Below are 16790 nucleotides of genomic sequence, written 5' to 3'. Positions count from 1 at the left end.
ATTTTGAGTGTATGGACGTCTTGCATGGAAAATGTACACAGAGGAGAGGCGATGCTGTTTTGTGGTTGCTGTAACTAACCTGCCTCACTGTGGTTAAGCAGAATGAGTGCTGTGCTGTGATGAGGGTCTGAACTGTCACAGTTATTCACATACAGGTGTCCTTTAAGTATTCTACTTTATTTATTTCATGTTTAAACTCTCAATAAAGGAATATTTGACTATTTCATGTGCATTTTTGTACATTTAAACAAGACTCACCAAATGTACGTGTGGGTTTGTGTTGGTGGGTGGGGTGTGTGTGTGTGTGTGTGTGTGTGTGTGTGTCTGTGTGTGTTTGTGGGTTTGTGTGGTGGTATGTGTGTGTGTGTGTGTGTGTGTGTGTGTGTGTTTTGTGTGTGTGGTGTGGGTCTGTGTGTGTTTGTGGGTTTGCTGGTGGTCATGTGTGTGTGGTGTGTGTGGTGGGGGTGTGGTGTGTGTGTGTGATGTGGTGTGTCTGGTGTGGTGTGTGTGTGTGTGTTCAAAGGAAAGGGAGGGGCTTCTGTCTTGGACAGGGTAAGTAAGAGGAAGAGGAAGTCCTGCAGACAGACAAACTGCTGGTCGTCTTCAGCATGATGAAAATACATGTGTACACTTGTCTTCTCTCTGGTGAGTCTTATATTTTGTATTTGTGTTATAGTTCAGGTTCAGGTTGCTTTATTTGTACCATAGGTAAACTTGTTTTGCAGCCAGTGAGATGTTAGCTCATTACAGAATAACAAGACAGAACAAACTACTTAATGTGCTGGACATACTAAAATATGCTAAAACTAATACAACAATAAAAATAGTAAAATCAATAGGCATGATAAAATGATAAAAGTGCTCAAAGGTTCCATTTAAAAGGCATATCAGAAAACGATCCTATAAATCACATGAAAATAAGAAAATCTGGACTTAAGTCTTAAAATTGAAGTTGAATCTGTGTGAGAAAGGAAATGCTGTGGCTATGGTGAACACAACTGAGAGCAATGCAGCAGCTGTGAATAATCTTTTTTTTGTTTGTTTTTTTTAATTTTTTTTTTAAAGAGGATTTAGTCTCACATATTACAGGATGTGTTGATATTTAAAAGTTGTATTCAGGTTTATTTATGTGTTGACACTTTGACAAATATAATGAATAATTGTCCCTGTTCTTTTCACTTGTAGTCTTAACTTTGGTGGAGATGAAGATGGACATGTTGGGTCAAATCTGACCATCAATGCTCAGACTGGAACCGTTTAATGTCAGTGAAACAATAAGAAGTACTTCTGTCGAAGTCCCTGCTCAAACAGTGATGTCATCGTAAAAGCAGAATATGAAAAGACCAAACGTAAAAATCGGACTGAGTTAACCAACAGTGGAAACTATTTATTTGTGACCTTCTTTAATCTCCAAAAGTCAGACTCTGGGAAATATTACTGTGGAGTGGATAGAAATGGCCCTGATGGATTCATAGAGGTGAATGTTGAAGTCAAGGATGGTAAGTTTATTTTATTTTTTAAACTCTCTCTTTTTGTATCTAAATGTTGTAAGTGTCCAAACAGCTGATAGATGAACTCATATTTTATACTGTCTGTTGTTTCTAGCTGAACTTCTAGTCCTCTGAAGACTCCAAACCCAGTCTTTGTTACTGATACAACCAGTCCGCCTACATCTTCAAATGTCCCTACTGTTTTTACTGACATGTCTACAAACCAATCCCTGCTTACAGCAACACCTTATGCACCTACAACAGGAGCTGGTATGAAGTGCATCAGTATAAATGACATATTGCTTTCTATACAGTGTTTTGTTCGTATATTAGAGAAGAGAGTTAGGGCAACTGGAAAAACATGAGCTTAGGACAGAAGAACATCTGACTATTTGTATCTCTCTGTATTCTGTATTATAAAAATTCTGTCATTAAAGTAAAACTTCTATATGGTCAATATTCAGGGTCTTATCTGACGACATCATCTGCATCCACAACACAAGGAGCTGGTATGAAGTTCACACGTCTGAGCTTACTGCACACACTTTCAATGTTTAAAACTGAGATGTACAGAGGCCATTTAACATTCAATGATGGTGAAGATGATGAGATATATTTTATTCTTATTCTTATTACATGTATAATTATTACAATAATAATAATTAATATTATTATCATAACCGTGAATAATATAAATGATAGTATTCTTATTATTATCATCATAATAATTAGTGTTATTATAACTAGTATTAATATAATTAGTAACAATAATATTGTTATTATTGTTATTAATGTTGATTTTATTATTAATAATATTCATTATTTTCATAAATAATAATAATAATAATACTAATAATAATAATAATAATAATATAAAAATAAAGCACATAGGGCCTGATCTACTAAAAGTTTGCGTGTATAAAAACATGTGCAAATTTGATAGAGCGCGCAAAGCAGATGTACTAACGGGGAGCACCGAGGATTGCGTCTGTCAAATGAGCAAAATAGCACTCGCTATCCATTTAGCGTGTTTGATCATCGGAACGCGCAAAATACTGGGAGGAGGAGATGCAAATGTAATCATTTAGCACACGCAATGTGATCTATCAAACCTGAAGCAGATAGCGAGCGCTGTTTTTGCATCTATATTTAGCACGTTTGAAAGGCAGGTGCAAACTGGCACAGCGTTACGCACACATGGCAGTCACAAAAAGGAGTCATGCCATATCACCTATGGAGAAACTCCTTGCAACCATACAGTAGACTGTAAATCTTGCAACAATGCATTTTCTTGTAATCAAAAAATAATAAAACAACACAAATTCAAAGCAGTTCAGCACCATGGATAGCGACCGCATCATTCTGACACCCACTTTAAATGTTTCAACTAATGAGAGCACAGTAGGTCACTAAAATAAATAGATATAAAGTTAGTCAAATTGGCAAAGCGGCCCACATCCTCGCATACAAACAAAAAATCAATATGAACTAGGCCTACTCACCACTGTTTGAAGGAGCCTTAAGCTCACGGACTTGTCCACGATGCGCTGTATGTCCATTTTCTTTGCTCTGTCAAGTCCACTCAGTCTCTCCTGTCCCACCTTGCTTCTCCAGGGGTTTTTAATTAGTTTTAACTTGGAGAATGAGCGCTCAGAGTTGTGCAGAAGTGACGAGAAGAGTAAAAAATAACAGGAGGGCGCAAACCTCACTGGGTGGTTGACAATGAACATTTTTGCCAGATCCCTAACAGACTTTTGCTTTGTCTGTGAATCTTTGGGACAGTTGCTGGATGATGATGTCAAGACAGGCATTTAAAACGTTCACCTGAAAGTTGCTCTCTGCATCAGTGAGGTGACTGTCTTCATCAAAGTGACGCCTAACTTTTCTGGCCTTGGTTGTTTCAAAACTGCGATTGACTTCCCAATTAAATAGCTGGAGCAAGAGTGGCAGACTTTTGAACTATTAAATGTTCTTCATCTTCTTTTTACCTTCTGTAAGCCTTTGCCCATTTTTGGTCATTCGCAATATCCGCCTGTTGTATTTTGGTGTTTTTTCTAACCTTGGGTATGATAGCAAAGACAGTGGAGTTTTTTGGGTCAATTTACAAATTTTTGACATAATGTTTTGGCAAGTCTAATGTCTTCCAGTGTACTCATTATACTCACGTTGTGCTCTTAAGCCAAAAATGGCAGCCATTGAAACCCATTCAAAGCACGTTTTTTGATCCTGAATTACTACATCAGAAAAAAAGTTCTGAGTTACTCATTGTTGTGAACCAAACCATAGGGACCAAAAATTTTGATTTTTACCATTGAACACCAGATAGCGCCATTTTCTTAGTTTTCATCCCTTTGCCAAATTCATGCTACTCTCCCTTTGTTCACTAGGGCACAAATCCTGCTCTAGAGTACCAAAGGGCAAATGGGTCAGCCTTTTTGGGTTCACTGCGTACCTTGAATGTCTGGAAGTGGTGTATGTGTGTGTTTAGGGAAATTATTTTGTGTGTTGGGAATATCGTGGCCACAATTGGAGTAATGATTCCTTATGGGAAAAATGCCCTGATTAAATCCCCATCAAAAACATAAAACACTCAAAGTTTGAATGTCATTATTCTGCACAAAAAAAATCATATTTTATTTTCAAAACAGCTTTGACATTGTAGGTTTGCCTTCAAAATCTATGATGTTCAGGGTTTTCAGCTGAATGAACCACTTTTCATGTTTCCACTGTGGGCCAAACTTCATGTAGGTTTTGATAATCATTGTTCAGTCAGACAATTCACGTTTAAATTGTTTATTGTAGCAGCATATACATATTCATGTTTGGCGCCCAGGCTCAGGCCTCATCACTCCCTGCAGATAAGTTTACATGGAGACATTGAGGAGTGATGAGCAAAACATACTAAACACCCCCCCGGACCCTGCAGGTGGATGCTGGGGAGGCGGCGGGAAGAAGAAAATATCAGCAATAGGCATGCAGCAGCAGAGGCGTTGACAGGCAGGGAGAGCTGGGAGATTTTCCCAGTTTAAATAGACCGCCAATTTGAGAGGCAGAGGGCAGGATTGGATGATGGTTATGAGAGTGGGATGTGTGTGTACGGCATTGCAGCTCAAGTTGTCTGCCTGAACTAGCTCGCAGGCGTCGCTCCACTTTTGGCTCTTTTGGGGAATTTGGCTATAGTTTCACATTTTGGAGCCTTCCATGCAATTTTGAAGTTAGGTTCAACCAACAAAAGTCTCTGTGTGTTGATATTGATCCTCAAGAGTGATGTATGTATATCTGCATGGTGACAGTAATGTGTGTGTGTGTGTAGGGGGGATTAAATTATAGCCAAACCTATAGAGAAAGCTTATTCGCTTTTCATGGGTTTTTTCATAACAAAGGACATCAGTCACAGACTGGCATATAAAGGGTTAAACTTTGGAAAATATAATTTGTTTCAATTCATGGTGATGAATGACTTTCATTGAAAGATTTTTTTTCAAAATTTGAAAATACATATTATTGTATGGCATATTTATAACAGTTTAGACTGCCCACTTTTAGTCAATTTTAGGCCAAAATTGTGACTTTTTGATTAAAAAAACATGAGTTTGCAAAAAGAATAATGTAGCCATAAAAAAAAGAGTTGTTGTAAGTCATCAACATATGTCAAAATGTGTTGACTCAAAAAAATAATTCCAGTTTTCATATTATGCAGGAGCTAATCCATTTTTAGTGTTTTTTCATCCCTAAATTCCTCTCTCTGGCACTGTAACACGTGGTTACTAAAGGGTTAATTCTAATATAAGTGAATATTTAGTATATATCATTAATACTGAAGTTAATTAAAAATAAAAATTAATTGGAACGATCCACCATATATGACATATTTATATCAGTTTAAAGCAATGCCCATTTTGGTCACCTTAAAGGGATATTTCAGCTTTTTTGAAGTGGGGTCTTATGAGTTACAGTAAACTATTGCTCCTGCTAGCCACAAAGAGTGCCGGTGAGCTCTTCCCAAACAGCTGGTCGGTGTGTATCCATGCTCATGCAGCGGAAGAACACCGGTCTGAGAGGTGCGTCTGAAAATAGTGCCAAAACAGAGGGGTGTTTCTGCGGCAAACTGAATAGCTCCATCTTTTTCTACTGGTGCATGCATTTGCACCGTGATGAGTGCCTGGACCATATTTTCTTAACTTTAGCGAAATTATGCAAAAAGGAGGCCCCGTCTGCAGAGAAAATAGCCTAGCTTACCTGCCGGTCCCCTGGGAATTTTCTAATAAAAGGGGAAGAGCTCACCGGCACTCATTGTGGCTAACAGGAGCACTAGTGTACTGTAACTCATACGACCCCCACTTCAAAAAAAATGAAATATCACTTTAAAGCCTTCAACATGACTTTATTTAAACATATGACATTGCATGAAAAATAATGCAGTTATAAATAAAGTGTTGTTGTAAGTCATCAACATATGTCAAAATGTGTTGACTCAAAACATTTTTTTCCAGTATTCATTATATTATGCAGGAGCTAATCCATTTTTAGTGTTTTTTCATCTCCTAAATTCCTCTCTCTGGCACTGTAACACGTGGTAACTAAAGGGTTAATCATAATATTAGTGGAACATTCAGTATGTCACATTTATACTGAAGTTAATTAAAAGATTAAAAAAAAAATTCGAACAATCCATCCATATATGACATATTTATATCAGTTTAAAGCAACGCCCTTTTTGGTCGCCTTAAGGTCTTCAATGTTACTTTTTCTTACGTCTTACAGAGGGTCTATTTCATCGGCAGATCTTCTGTTTTTTCTCACAGCATCGACCTTTTCACAGACCTCCAAAAACGCTGAGATGTCTCTGCTGGAGTTCACCAATGTGTTTACTTGCATCCTCCGCTAAAACCTCCAACTCCATGGCTTCAAACTGCATTTTTCGTTTACGGCCACTCTGCTCTCCAAAACTCTCCATGGGGACAGCCGACTTCAGCACACGCAAAATCCTCATTTAAGGGCGGTCTACACCACTTTTGCACTTGTTATCATTTGCGCATGCAATCATAGTAGATCACCCGCAACACGCCCAGAGATAGCATGTGCAATGTTTTAGTTTGCACACTCAATATAGCGCTCGTTACTTGAGATCTTAGTAGATCAGGCCCTTAGTATTTTGTATTAATGTTTCTAGTATTTATTCTTTATATTTTTATTTGTATTATTGTTACTATTATTATTATTAGTAGTAGTATTACTTATTTTTAGTGTTCAGGTATTATTTTAACATGTGGAGAGAATCAAGCTGCAGATAGTTTCATCTGCTTGTTATACTTTCTAACTTTTCCCAGGGAGTGCTTCTATGGACCGTGGGATCAATTGGTGTGATCAGCCTGCTGATAGCTGTACTGATCCTTACCAAGAGGATGATGACGAACAACAAGGTAACACACACACACACACACACACACACACACACACACACATAATAAAGTGTCTGTTTGTGATACAAACGCTTCACTGGTGTCAGTTTAATCATTTGGATCCTAAACTGCGTATGACACTAAAACACTGAGAGCTGCCTCTTCATCATGTGAACTATATTAAACACTATACAATAATGAAACTGGCCAGTAAGAAAATCACACTCTAACCCTGTGTGTGTTTTTAGAGGATGTTACCACACCACAAGAACCTGCTAGAAAGGTGAGTTTGATCTCTTTGTGTCTGAACTCATGTGTAGAGCTGTCTCTGTGGTTTACTCTCTCATTTCATCTTTCATGATGTTTAGTGACTTTAAGTGGAGAAACAAATACCTGAGCTTCTTTCATTCATTCACGTATAAAGACTAATTGTACTATTGTAAGACTTCTGGTGGTTCCGACTTCCTGACTTGATTCAAGATTTGTCATCAACAACTATCCCCACAGTGACGTCTAAAAGCTCCTGTTTTTTCATGTGAATAAATACTTTGAAGTAAAATGACTTCACTCTGCAGTAAAGTTTTCTGACTCATGACATTATGGCTTGTTGCTTCTAACCTCTTCTGTTCCTTTGAAGCCATACACATGTATGAAGATGTACACATTTCATGCACATGTTGAACCAAAGCATATTTTATTTCCTCTTCTGACAGAACCTTCAAAAAGTCATGTTTCCTTTGAGCCTGTGTAATCTGGTCCTAATGTAATAACATATATCACATGTTCTCACAGAGTGGAGACCCTGATGGAGTCTATCAATCCCTCAATCCATTGACAGCAGATACAGACCAGGTCTACAGCACTATTGGATCAACTAACTGGTAAAGCACCTCACACTGTGTCTATAGGTGCATTTGGACCAAGAGTTACGGGGTCTTTTAGCCCCAGAACTACTTCCCCCTTAACTAAAAGGTTCCTGTCTCCCCATTGTTGTCTGCGTTTCGACCGTGGCTGAAGTCCCGGGTAGATTGTGTAAATCAGGCCAGTGATGTATGGAGGGAAATAAAAAGTAAATGCACTACACCACCAGACCAGTAGAGGGCAGTAAAACAAAGAGGAATGCCATTCATCACAGATGACTCCATAGAAGCAGACGGACAGGCAGGTATCATTATGAGCAACACAACAGTTAGCCTGTTAGCATGAAGAGACTCAGCTGGTCTGTTTTAGATGGTGCTATATTTCATCACAGATGGATTCACTGAATCAACACGTGAGAGGAGATAAGCGCGAGTAGCAAAGACGTTTCAACGCGCCTTTAAAATCCTTTTGAACTCAAAAAGCCGTGGCAGAGATCGACCGGTGTTTTGGTTTAAACCGCGACCCTGTTAACTGGAGACTCTCAGCCGGATGCATCCCTCATAAACGTCTTTAGACGATCATTAAATATCTGATGAGGATATTTTGAAATCTTAATAAAAACTAAACTAGTTTGCATTCCCAGGAACTCCCTCTGTGTTTCAACAGCTGTGTAAACTCCACAAACACTGACACGTTCAGCTGAAGGTCTCCAGTTTACAGGGTCACTTTTAAAACCATAACACCGGGAGAGATGCATTCACGGTGGGCTGAGAGAAGATTACTGTTACAAGCTGCTAAATCAAGAGAATCACAGCTTCTTCTTTTTAAAAGTACACACACATACAAAAAAGATAGAACAAATCAAAACTAATGAAAGAAAGAGAAGTCAAGTGAATCACAGATGTGTGCAATGTTATTGTGGACGGAGGGTGGAATAAAAACACTGCGGTTAATCTCCCAATCAGACACGTTCAGCATTGCAGGCCCCGCCCCCAAAAAGTCCTGGGACCTTTGAAAAGTACTACCCCCCTAGCAGGGGCTTTTTAGGGGGGAGATTAAGGACTCCTGAACTAAATTTAGACCCTGGGTCCACCGGTCGAAACACATGTAGTTCAGGGGTAAAGTTCCTGCGGTCGAAAAACACCTTATGATGGACCGAAAATGTTTAGCTCTAACTTAATCCTGCTCCACATCGAGCTCTTTATGACACACACTCTTTGGTACAAGCAAACATGTACACACAAACACACACACAGAAAGATTATAGTGGCCTGACACCAAACGAACAGAGTCCCTGAGAATATCACCCACAAATCACTCCACACTAAGGATGTCAAAATACTTTTCAACACCACATGCTTTCAAACAATACAATTTATGTTATTTTACAGAAATAGAGAGAGAGAGAGAGAGAGAGAGAGAGAGAGAGAGAGAGAGAGAGAGAGCAGCAGTAGAGATAAATAACATAAGGATAAAGTAACACAATAAAAAGCAGCAATGATGAATATAAAGCGGTCAAGGACAAACATCACACTTTATCTTATTGTTTTAAGATGTTTCTTCTCTGTAAATGTTCTTAACTCTGCACAGACGAGCAGGAAGGTGTTGGATTTTGTTTGTTTTCTGCCGAAGTCGCACTTCTTCCTGACCGCTGTGTGTCTCTGCTCTACCCTCTGTCACATTGACCACACTGCTAACACTCGTCATTCACAGGGGGGCAATTACTGATGTTCTTGTAAGTCCCTTTCACACCTCAGAAAGATGCACACATTTTGTTTTTGTCTGTTGCAGAGAGGAAGCAAAGCAGAGAGCTGAGATGTCATCTGAGGCCTACACTACCACAACTGAACTTGACAAAGGTGGTCGTGCTAAGAGGTCCCACGAAGCTGGTTATCATGATGAAGAGTTGACCAAGACTTACCCTGAGTGTTCACATGAACGAGGGGGAGTACATATGACCTATCACAGACGTGAACAGTCTGCTGTCAGCACAATTTCCTGTTAACAGTATGTCAGGTTACAGATCAAAAGTTACCAAATAAACCAGTTCAGGTGCCCAGGAGTTCATGTTTTATTGCTGTGGCATTAAAAGAGGAATCCATATTCTTCTGTTTTTACTGGTGTTGTTTCAAAGTTCAACTTTTGTTACTGTGCCAACTCTAAAAGTAACTGTCCAGTGATTATAATGAGCCACAGTTATAGAACCAGTTGTTATTATCACTTCAAAATGAGCAAATGAAACATGAGATTTAAAATGAATAAATAAAGATAACTTGACTCACTGTTTCTTTGTGAAAAATTAAACTAGTAAATCATATATTTCTGTAGTTTCTACTTTTTAAATGCATGTTGTAGACTCTGTGCATGCATCATTGTGTAGGCACCTCTTGATCAATTAAATGAACACACACATATGGGTCTTATTTTGAGTGTATGGACGTCTTGCATGGAAAATGTACACAGAGGAGAGGCGATGCTGTTTTGTGGTTGCTGTAACTAACCTGCCTCACTGTGGTTAAGCAGAATGAGTGCTGTGCTGTGATGAGGGTCTGAACTGTCACAGTTATTCACATACAGCGTGTCCTTTAAGTATTCTACTTTATTTATTTCATGTTTAAACTCTCAATAAAGGAATATTTGACTATTTCATGTGCACTTTTTTGTACCTTTAAATAAGACTTCACCAAATGTGATGCGTGTGTGTGTGTGTGTGTGTGTGTGTGTGTGTGTGTAGGTGTGTGTGTGTGTGTGTGTGTGTGTGTGTGTGTGTGTGTGTGTGTGTGTGTGTGTGTGTGTGTGTGTGTGTGTGTTCAAAGGAAAGGGAGGAGCTTCTGCCTTGGACAGGGTAAGTAAGAGGAAGAGGAAGTCCTGCTGACAGACAAACTGCTGGTCGTCTTCAGCATGATGAAAATACATGTGTACACTTGTCTTCTCTCTGGTGAGTCTTATATTTTGTATTTGTCATAGTTCAGGTTCAGGTTACTTTATTTGTACCCATAGGTAAACTTGTTTTGCAGCCAGTGAGATGTTAGGTCATTACAGAATGACAAGACAGAACAAACTACTTAATGTGCTGGACATACTAAAATATGCTAAAACTAATACAACAATAAAAATAGTAAAATCAATAGGCATGATAAAATGATAAACGTGCTAAAGGATCCATTTAAAAGGCATATCAGAAAACGATCCTATAAATCACATGAAGAAATAAGAAAATCTGGACTTAAGTCTTAAAATTGAAGTTTGAATCTGTGTGAGAGGAAATGCTGTGGCTATGATGAACACAACTCAAGCTCAAGTGCAGCAGCTGTTGAATAAGTCATTTTTGTTTGTTATTATTTTCATCATTTACTTTTTAATGTTTTAAAGAGGATTTAGTCTCACATATTACAGGATGTGTTGATATTTAAAAAGTTGTATTCAGGTTTATTTATGTGTTGACACTTTGACAAATATAATGAAATAATTGTCCCTGTTCTTTTCACTTGTAGTCTTAACTTTGGTGGAGATGAAGCCTATCAACAAAAATGGACGTGTTGGGTCAAATCTGACCGTCACATGCTCAGACTGGAACCTTTGGGGTTATGAGAAAGACAATATGAAGTACTTCTGTCGAAGTCCCTGCAACGACAAAGACGTCATCGTCAAAGCAGAATATGGAAAGACCAAACGTAAAAATCGGATTGAGTTAACTAACAGTGAACAAGGTTTATTTGTGACCTTCTTTAATCTACAAAAGTCAGACTCTGGGAAATATTACTGTGGAGTGGGGAGATATGGCCCTGATGGATACATAGAGGTGAATGTTGAAGTCAAGGATGGTAAGTTTATTTTATTTTTTAATTCTCTCTTTTTGTATCTAAATGTTGTAAGTGTCCAAACAGCTGATAGATGAACTCATATTTTATACTGTCTGTTGTTTCTAGCTGAAACTTCTAGTCCTCTGAAGACTCCAAACCCAGTCTTTGTTACTGATACAACCAGTCCGCCTACATCTACAAATGGCTCTACTGTTTTTACTGACATGTCTACAAACCAATCCCTGCTTACAGCAGCACCTTATGCATCACCTACAACAGGAGCTGGTATGAAGTGCATCAGTATAAATGAAATATTGCTTTCTATACAGTGTTTTGTTCGTATATTAGAGAAGAGAGTTAGAGCAACTGGAAAAACATGAGCTTAGGACAGAAGAACATTCTGACTATTTTTAAAATTCTATTCTGGCATTAAAATCTGAATTCTGAGATTATAAAAATTCTGTCATTAAAGTCCAATTTATATATGGTCAGAATTCTGATTTTAGTGAATTCTGATTTTATTGTATTCAGATTTTATTGAATTCAGATTTTACAGAAATCTGATTTTGGTGAATTCTGATTTTGATCTTAGAATTCTATAAAATCTGAATTCTATAAATTCAGGTTTTAATGTCAGAACTGTTTTGTTTTTATGTCCTTAATATATACATAATATTATTCTAATATGCTGCACTGTGCTAAAAGAACAGATAATATGGTATAAATTACAACAATGATGAAACTTTTATTTCTATGTACAGTTAAAACATTAATATATATGAACAGAGATAGAAGGAAAGTTATGCTTTAAATCAAGAATAAATAACCACATTTTCTGATAGGTGCTCAAACATCACAAGGCTCTCCTCTTTGAATCAGATGTCTGGTTTCATTCATTTGTTATCAATACTCTGAGCCAGTAACTGTCAGAAAGTATCAGTGTCAATACACAGCATTTAAAGCAAGTGTCACACAATCATAAACAGAAGTTCAAGTGAGGAGGAAATGAGAAGCTGTGGTCACAATGGTGAACTGTGAACAAGCCTGTTTCCTACATCCGTCTTTCTTTTTCTCTGCAGGAAGTGTACCATATCTGATCATCGGTGCCATATTTATAATAACATTGCTGATGGTTCTGCTGAAACTCCTCAGGAAGAAAACAAAGAAACAAAAGAGTAAGGTCCACACACATCGCATAATGTAAAAACATCAGCAAAGCTACAAGCAGATATGTTGACTAACGCTACTTTATCTTCAGAGGCTGCTGCGAGAGCTCAGACGCCACAAGAAGATGTACAGGAGGTGAGTTCTCTGAAGCTATGGAGTCATCTCGAGACTTAATGACAGATATATCTATCAGAGAAGTGGTACTGGGCTAGGCCTCTGTTTCAGGAGCCCCATTCACACATGAACTTCAGGACATTCAGAATCTGACATTTCAGGAATTACCTTTCTCAGATTTACCTCCCAGCAGGAGGTCAAGCATGTGGGACACACTTGCACAGCTCAAAATATTCTGTTTGTTTAACATGAGTGTTTTTGAGTTAAAGTGACCACAAGATGCAGAAGTAAGTCTCTGCAATATGAACACAACATAGAAAACATGACACTAAAGCAGAGGCACTCCACTCAGAGTGAACAATGTTATCACCTCACCCCACCCTCTCACCCTCACTCTCACTCTCAGTCAATGTACTGTTTATTTTCAGCAGCATTCACACATTTGGCTGACCTTTCACTAAGTGCCATGCAACTGTCGGCACTAAATGACTCTAAATCATCACAGCTGCTCGAATGTTAGAGCTAGCAGGGTTAGGGTTAGTTCAGTTTTAAAGCTCCTGTCAAGTATCGATGAATTGATTGTTAAGAACTTATTCCAACACATTTTCTTGTTGGATTTTCTATCACTTGAACAAACATCAGGTGGTCTCATATTTGGTTCAGCTATCAGGGAGGTGTTTTAAGTTTAAATCATGTTTGGATGTGAATCAGCTGACTGAAGGTGTTACTCACAGTGGAGATGCTCAGCTGGGGGCTGCAGCTGAGTGACAGGCCTCCACGAGCGCTTTTTCCCTCCGCCCCCAGGCTGATTACGACCCGGTTGCGCTCCCGGCTGACACCTGACCACGTTCACATGCTTATTCTTCTCAATAAGAAGGAGTAGACAGAAAACTGGACACTGAGTCTGAAATATGTTTCTGTTCAGTTCCCTTGTTGAAGTCTGAGCCTTCACTTTTATGACTGTATGTCCGCAGAGATTATGAGCCTGCTCCTCATGTTGATATTCAGCATGTTGTGTCGTGAAGGAAAAATTGATTCAGGGTAAAAGATGCATTTGGCATCATTTTGAGGGGTTGGTAGTCAGATTTAGATCCACTTTTTGTCATACTGGTTAAAATGATCTTTATGTCCCAATGGGGATCAATACATAATGTGTTCTTTAAAAAGAGTGAAAAAAAACTGCTATCTACAGCCGGAGTAAACCTGGGAAAACACCAACCAATCACCGTTTTTGGGTCCCAAAATATTAATCCAATCAAATCCCGTCCCGCCATTCTGCCCGCCTCCTGCGCGTACATTTCCCCAGCCTGCACTCCGAGTCCCCGTCCTCTGCCTCTGCTTCTCCTGACTCTACTGACTGCCCCTCTCGCTCGGCCTCGTGCCTGTCCCCTCTGACCCGATGAGGGGCTTTGCTCAGGACTGTAGTCCGGACTGTCGGCCGTGACCACACCAACCAACAAAGTGACAATCAATGTTTGAATGAATGAAGAACTTCTCCTCTTGTCTCTCCTCTATCCCACTCGCACACTCTACACCTCAGTCTCCTGATGCCTTCACTGACTATCAACACTGTAGGAATTAAGAACATCTACACTGAACACGTTTAACAAACAGTAGAGCTGTTACAGTATTATATATGTTATAACTTTTCTCCTGATATCGTGTCACCAGTACAACTGGATAATGCTAGAATGACAGTTGTGAGTACTAACAGCAGCCATGTTTGTTTGTGTTTTTAACTTTCACTATGATAATGACCGGTTTTGAATCAGTCACCATCATATGGTCATGAATCAGCTGCGCTCATGCATGTGAGCCGGGGCGTCGTTTTGGAGGAGCTCTGAGGGGAGGGGGGAGGGGTTAGACAGAGTCCTGAAGACATGCTACATTCAAATTCATGCTAGTTTTCCGAGACTACCAACCCCAGCTTTAACATTTCCAAAGATCGATCACGGAAAATACTTGAAATTGAAATCCCTAATTTGAATCAGCTTTGGCGCCCCCTGTGAACAAAGCAGCACCTGTAGTTTATGTTCTGCTCTTGTCCTGTACAGATGTCAGTGCTATTTCTAAACATATCACTCATCATTAATATTTGCTGTGAAACTATTTCAAAAGGCTGTTTTGATGGGTGTGGTTAATCTCCTTATATGACACTTACGCTGCAGCATTAATAGTCATGAAAAATAAACCTAGTGATGAACCTGTTTCATAACCAGCTAAAAAACCCTCACAGGAGCTTTAACTTACTGTTTAACCTTTAATGAGCTTCCTACCATGTTTGGGCTTGTTTAACTTACTTTTTTCAACTAACTGTGTTTTTCTCACTGTTTTCTTTTTCAAGGATGATCAATACGATGCAATCAGACACGAAGACGGGCAATCAGTGAGCCAACCTGAGAGGTTCACTGCCCATGACCACGCTGCAGATCCAGACAGTGTCTACGCTAATTGTACCGTCCACCAGCACACCGAGCTAACAGCTCAGGGTGACGACAACTATTCCAACACCGTTTTTTTAAATGTAGCAACCAGCTCCGGGGTCAATTCAAGAGGGGCTTGTTCTGAAAGCAGAGGCACGGATCAACAAAGTGACTCTCTTTACTCTGTTGCTCAACTGCCCAAGAAAACTCAACCTGCAGGGAAAACCAAGCTAAATCAATTAGAAAGTAATGAAGATGAAACTTTGTATTCTCTGGCTCAGCGGCCAAGGGCAACTTAAACTTTGTGGTCAAGAGGAACTTTCTTGATCATATTGAATATGATTTTTTAATGGGAGTGCAGTTGTATTATTCAATATGAAATTGATCACTCCATGCTCAGAGAACACGGCTGTATTAATGATGGACTAAATTTAATGAACAGTCTCTCCCAGACCTGAATGAGGAATATTAGTGCTGTCTGTAACCAGGACGCTCATGCCAAAAGAACAATTGAGAAATATTCGAATTATTCAGATGTTCAACAGAGCGGTGTATTTTTCCAGTCTGAAATAAAAATGTGTAGAAATATTATCTTAAAGCCTCAGGATGCAGGAACATTCAGAATCAAGAAAATGTGAATGACATGGGAAAAAAAGGACTTGCATGACGTGAAAGTACTCACAAAACTTACCTTCAAACATGTTGTTGTTATAATTTTAGTATTTTCAAAGACTCAACATGATGGCTTAATTTGATGATGTGGTTGAGGTGAGAGAAGAGTCGTGGTTTGCACACGTCATTGCTGTTTAGTTTTATTTTAAACCGTGCAAAATTTGATGACGCTGTGGTCATTTAAGGTGCATTTGAACCAAGAGTTCTGGAGTCTTTTGGCCCCTAGAACTACTTCACCCTGAACTAAAAGGTTCCTGTGCTTCCATTGTTGTCTGGGTTTCCACCGTGGGCTGAAGTCCTGGGTAGATTGTGCAAATCAGGTCAGTGACGTATGGAGGGGGTAAAAAGTAAATGCACTATACCACCAGACCAGTAGGCAGGTATCATTATGAGCAACACAACAGTTAGCCTGTTAGCATGAAGAGACTCAGCTGGTGCTGTTTTAGATTCACTGAATCAACATGTGAGAGGAGATAAGCGCGAGTAGCAAAGACGTTTCAACACGCCTTTAAAATCCTTTTGAACTCAAAAAGCCGTGGCAGAGATCGGCCGGTGTTTTGGTTTAAACAGCGACCCTGTTAACTGGGGACTTTCAGCCGGATGCATCCCTCAGGAACGTCCTTAGACGATCATTAAATATCTGATGCATTACAGTTCTACACTGACATGCAAACACATATAATTTCTTAGAGCATTGAAATATTCAACACCTTGAGCATCTTCTCCTCAAGTCTTCCCCTCTTGGCCTCATCTTTACTGATTCAGACTGGTACCGTTTCACTGTTAATTCTCAAACAATGAAAGGTTCAACAACAAATTACAGTTATTTTCAGTGTGTGAGTGTGCTTTGAAAAGCTA

The 16790-nt window shown here is 39.1% G+C and overlaps 1 protein-coding gene and 1 long non-coding RNA gene across 2 annotated transcripts; both read left to right on the top strand.

Moving 5' to 3' along the window:
• Window positions 1–6835: 6835 nt before the first annotated feature.
• LOC117815397 lies at window positions 6836–10399 on the top strand. Its single transcript, XR_004631803.1, has 4 exons — window positions 6836–6913; window positions 7141–7175; window positions 7685–7773; window positions 9545–10399. It is a non-coding gene; the product is annotated as an uncharacterized LOC117815397 (long non-coding RNA).
• Window positions 10400–11264: 865 nt separating this feature from the next.
• LOC117815497 (CMRF35-like molecule 5) lies at window positions 11265–15851 on the top strand. The gene is made up of 5 exons (XM_034687250.1): window positions 11265–11577; window positions 11683–11841; window positions 12636–12731; window positions 12815–12858; window positions 15182–15851. The coding sequence occupies exons 1-5, from the start codon at window positions 11265–11267 to the stop codon at window positions 15557–15559; spliced, it is 990 nt and encodes a 329-aa protein (XP_034543141.1). The 3' UTR covers window positions 15560–15851.
• The last annotated feature ends 939 nt before the right edge of the window (window positions 15852–16790 follow it).

Source organism: Notolabrus celidotus, chromosome 7 (assembly GCF_009762535.1).
Source record: "Notolabrus celidotus isolate fNotCel1 chromosome 7, fNotCel1.pri, whole genome shotgun sequence".
NCBI classification, from domain to species: Eukaryota; Metazoa; Chordata; class Actinopteri; order Labriformes; family Labridae; genus Notolabrus; species Notolabrus celidotus.
Note: the sequence above shows the minus strand (reverse complement) of the source record. Positions and strands in the feature narration are given on the sequence as shown.

What these genes read in the sequence shown, in the direction of transcription:
- LOC117815497 (XM_034687250.1), top strand. Translation starts at nt 11,265, where the DNA reads ATGAAGCCTATCAACAAAAATGGACGTGTTGGGTCAAATCTGACCGTC. An exon ending in GAATGTTGAAGTCAAGGATG is followed by an intron (nt 11,578 to 11,682) that starts GTAAGTTTATTT and finishes TGTTGTTTCTAG; the next exon opens with CTGAAACTTCTAGTCCTCTG. An exon ending in GAAAACAAAGAAACAAAAGA is followed by an intron (nt 12,732 to 12,814) that starts GTAAGGTCCACA and finishes CTTTATCTTCAG; the next exon opens with AGGCTGCTGCGAGAGCTCAG.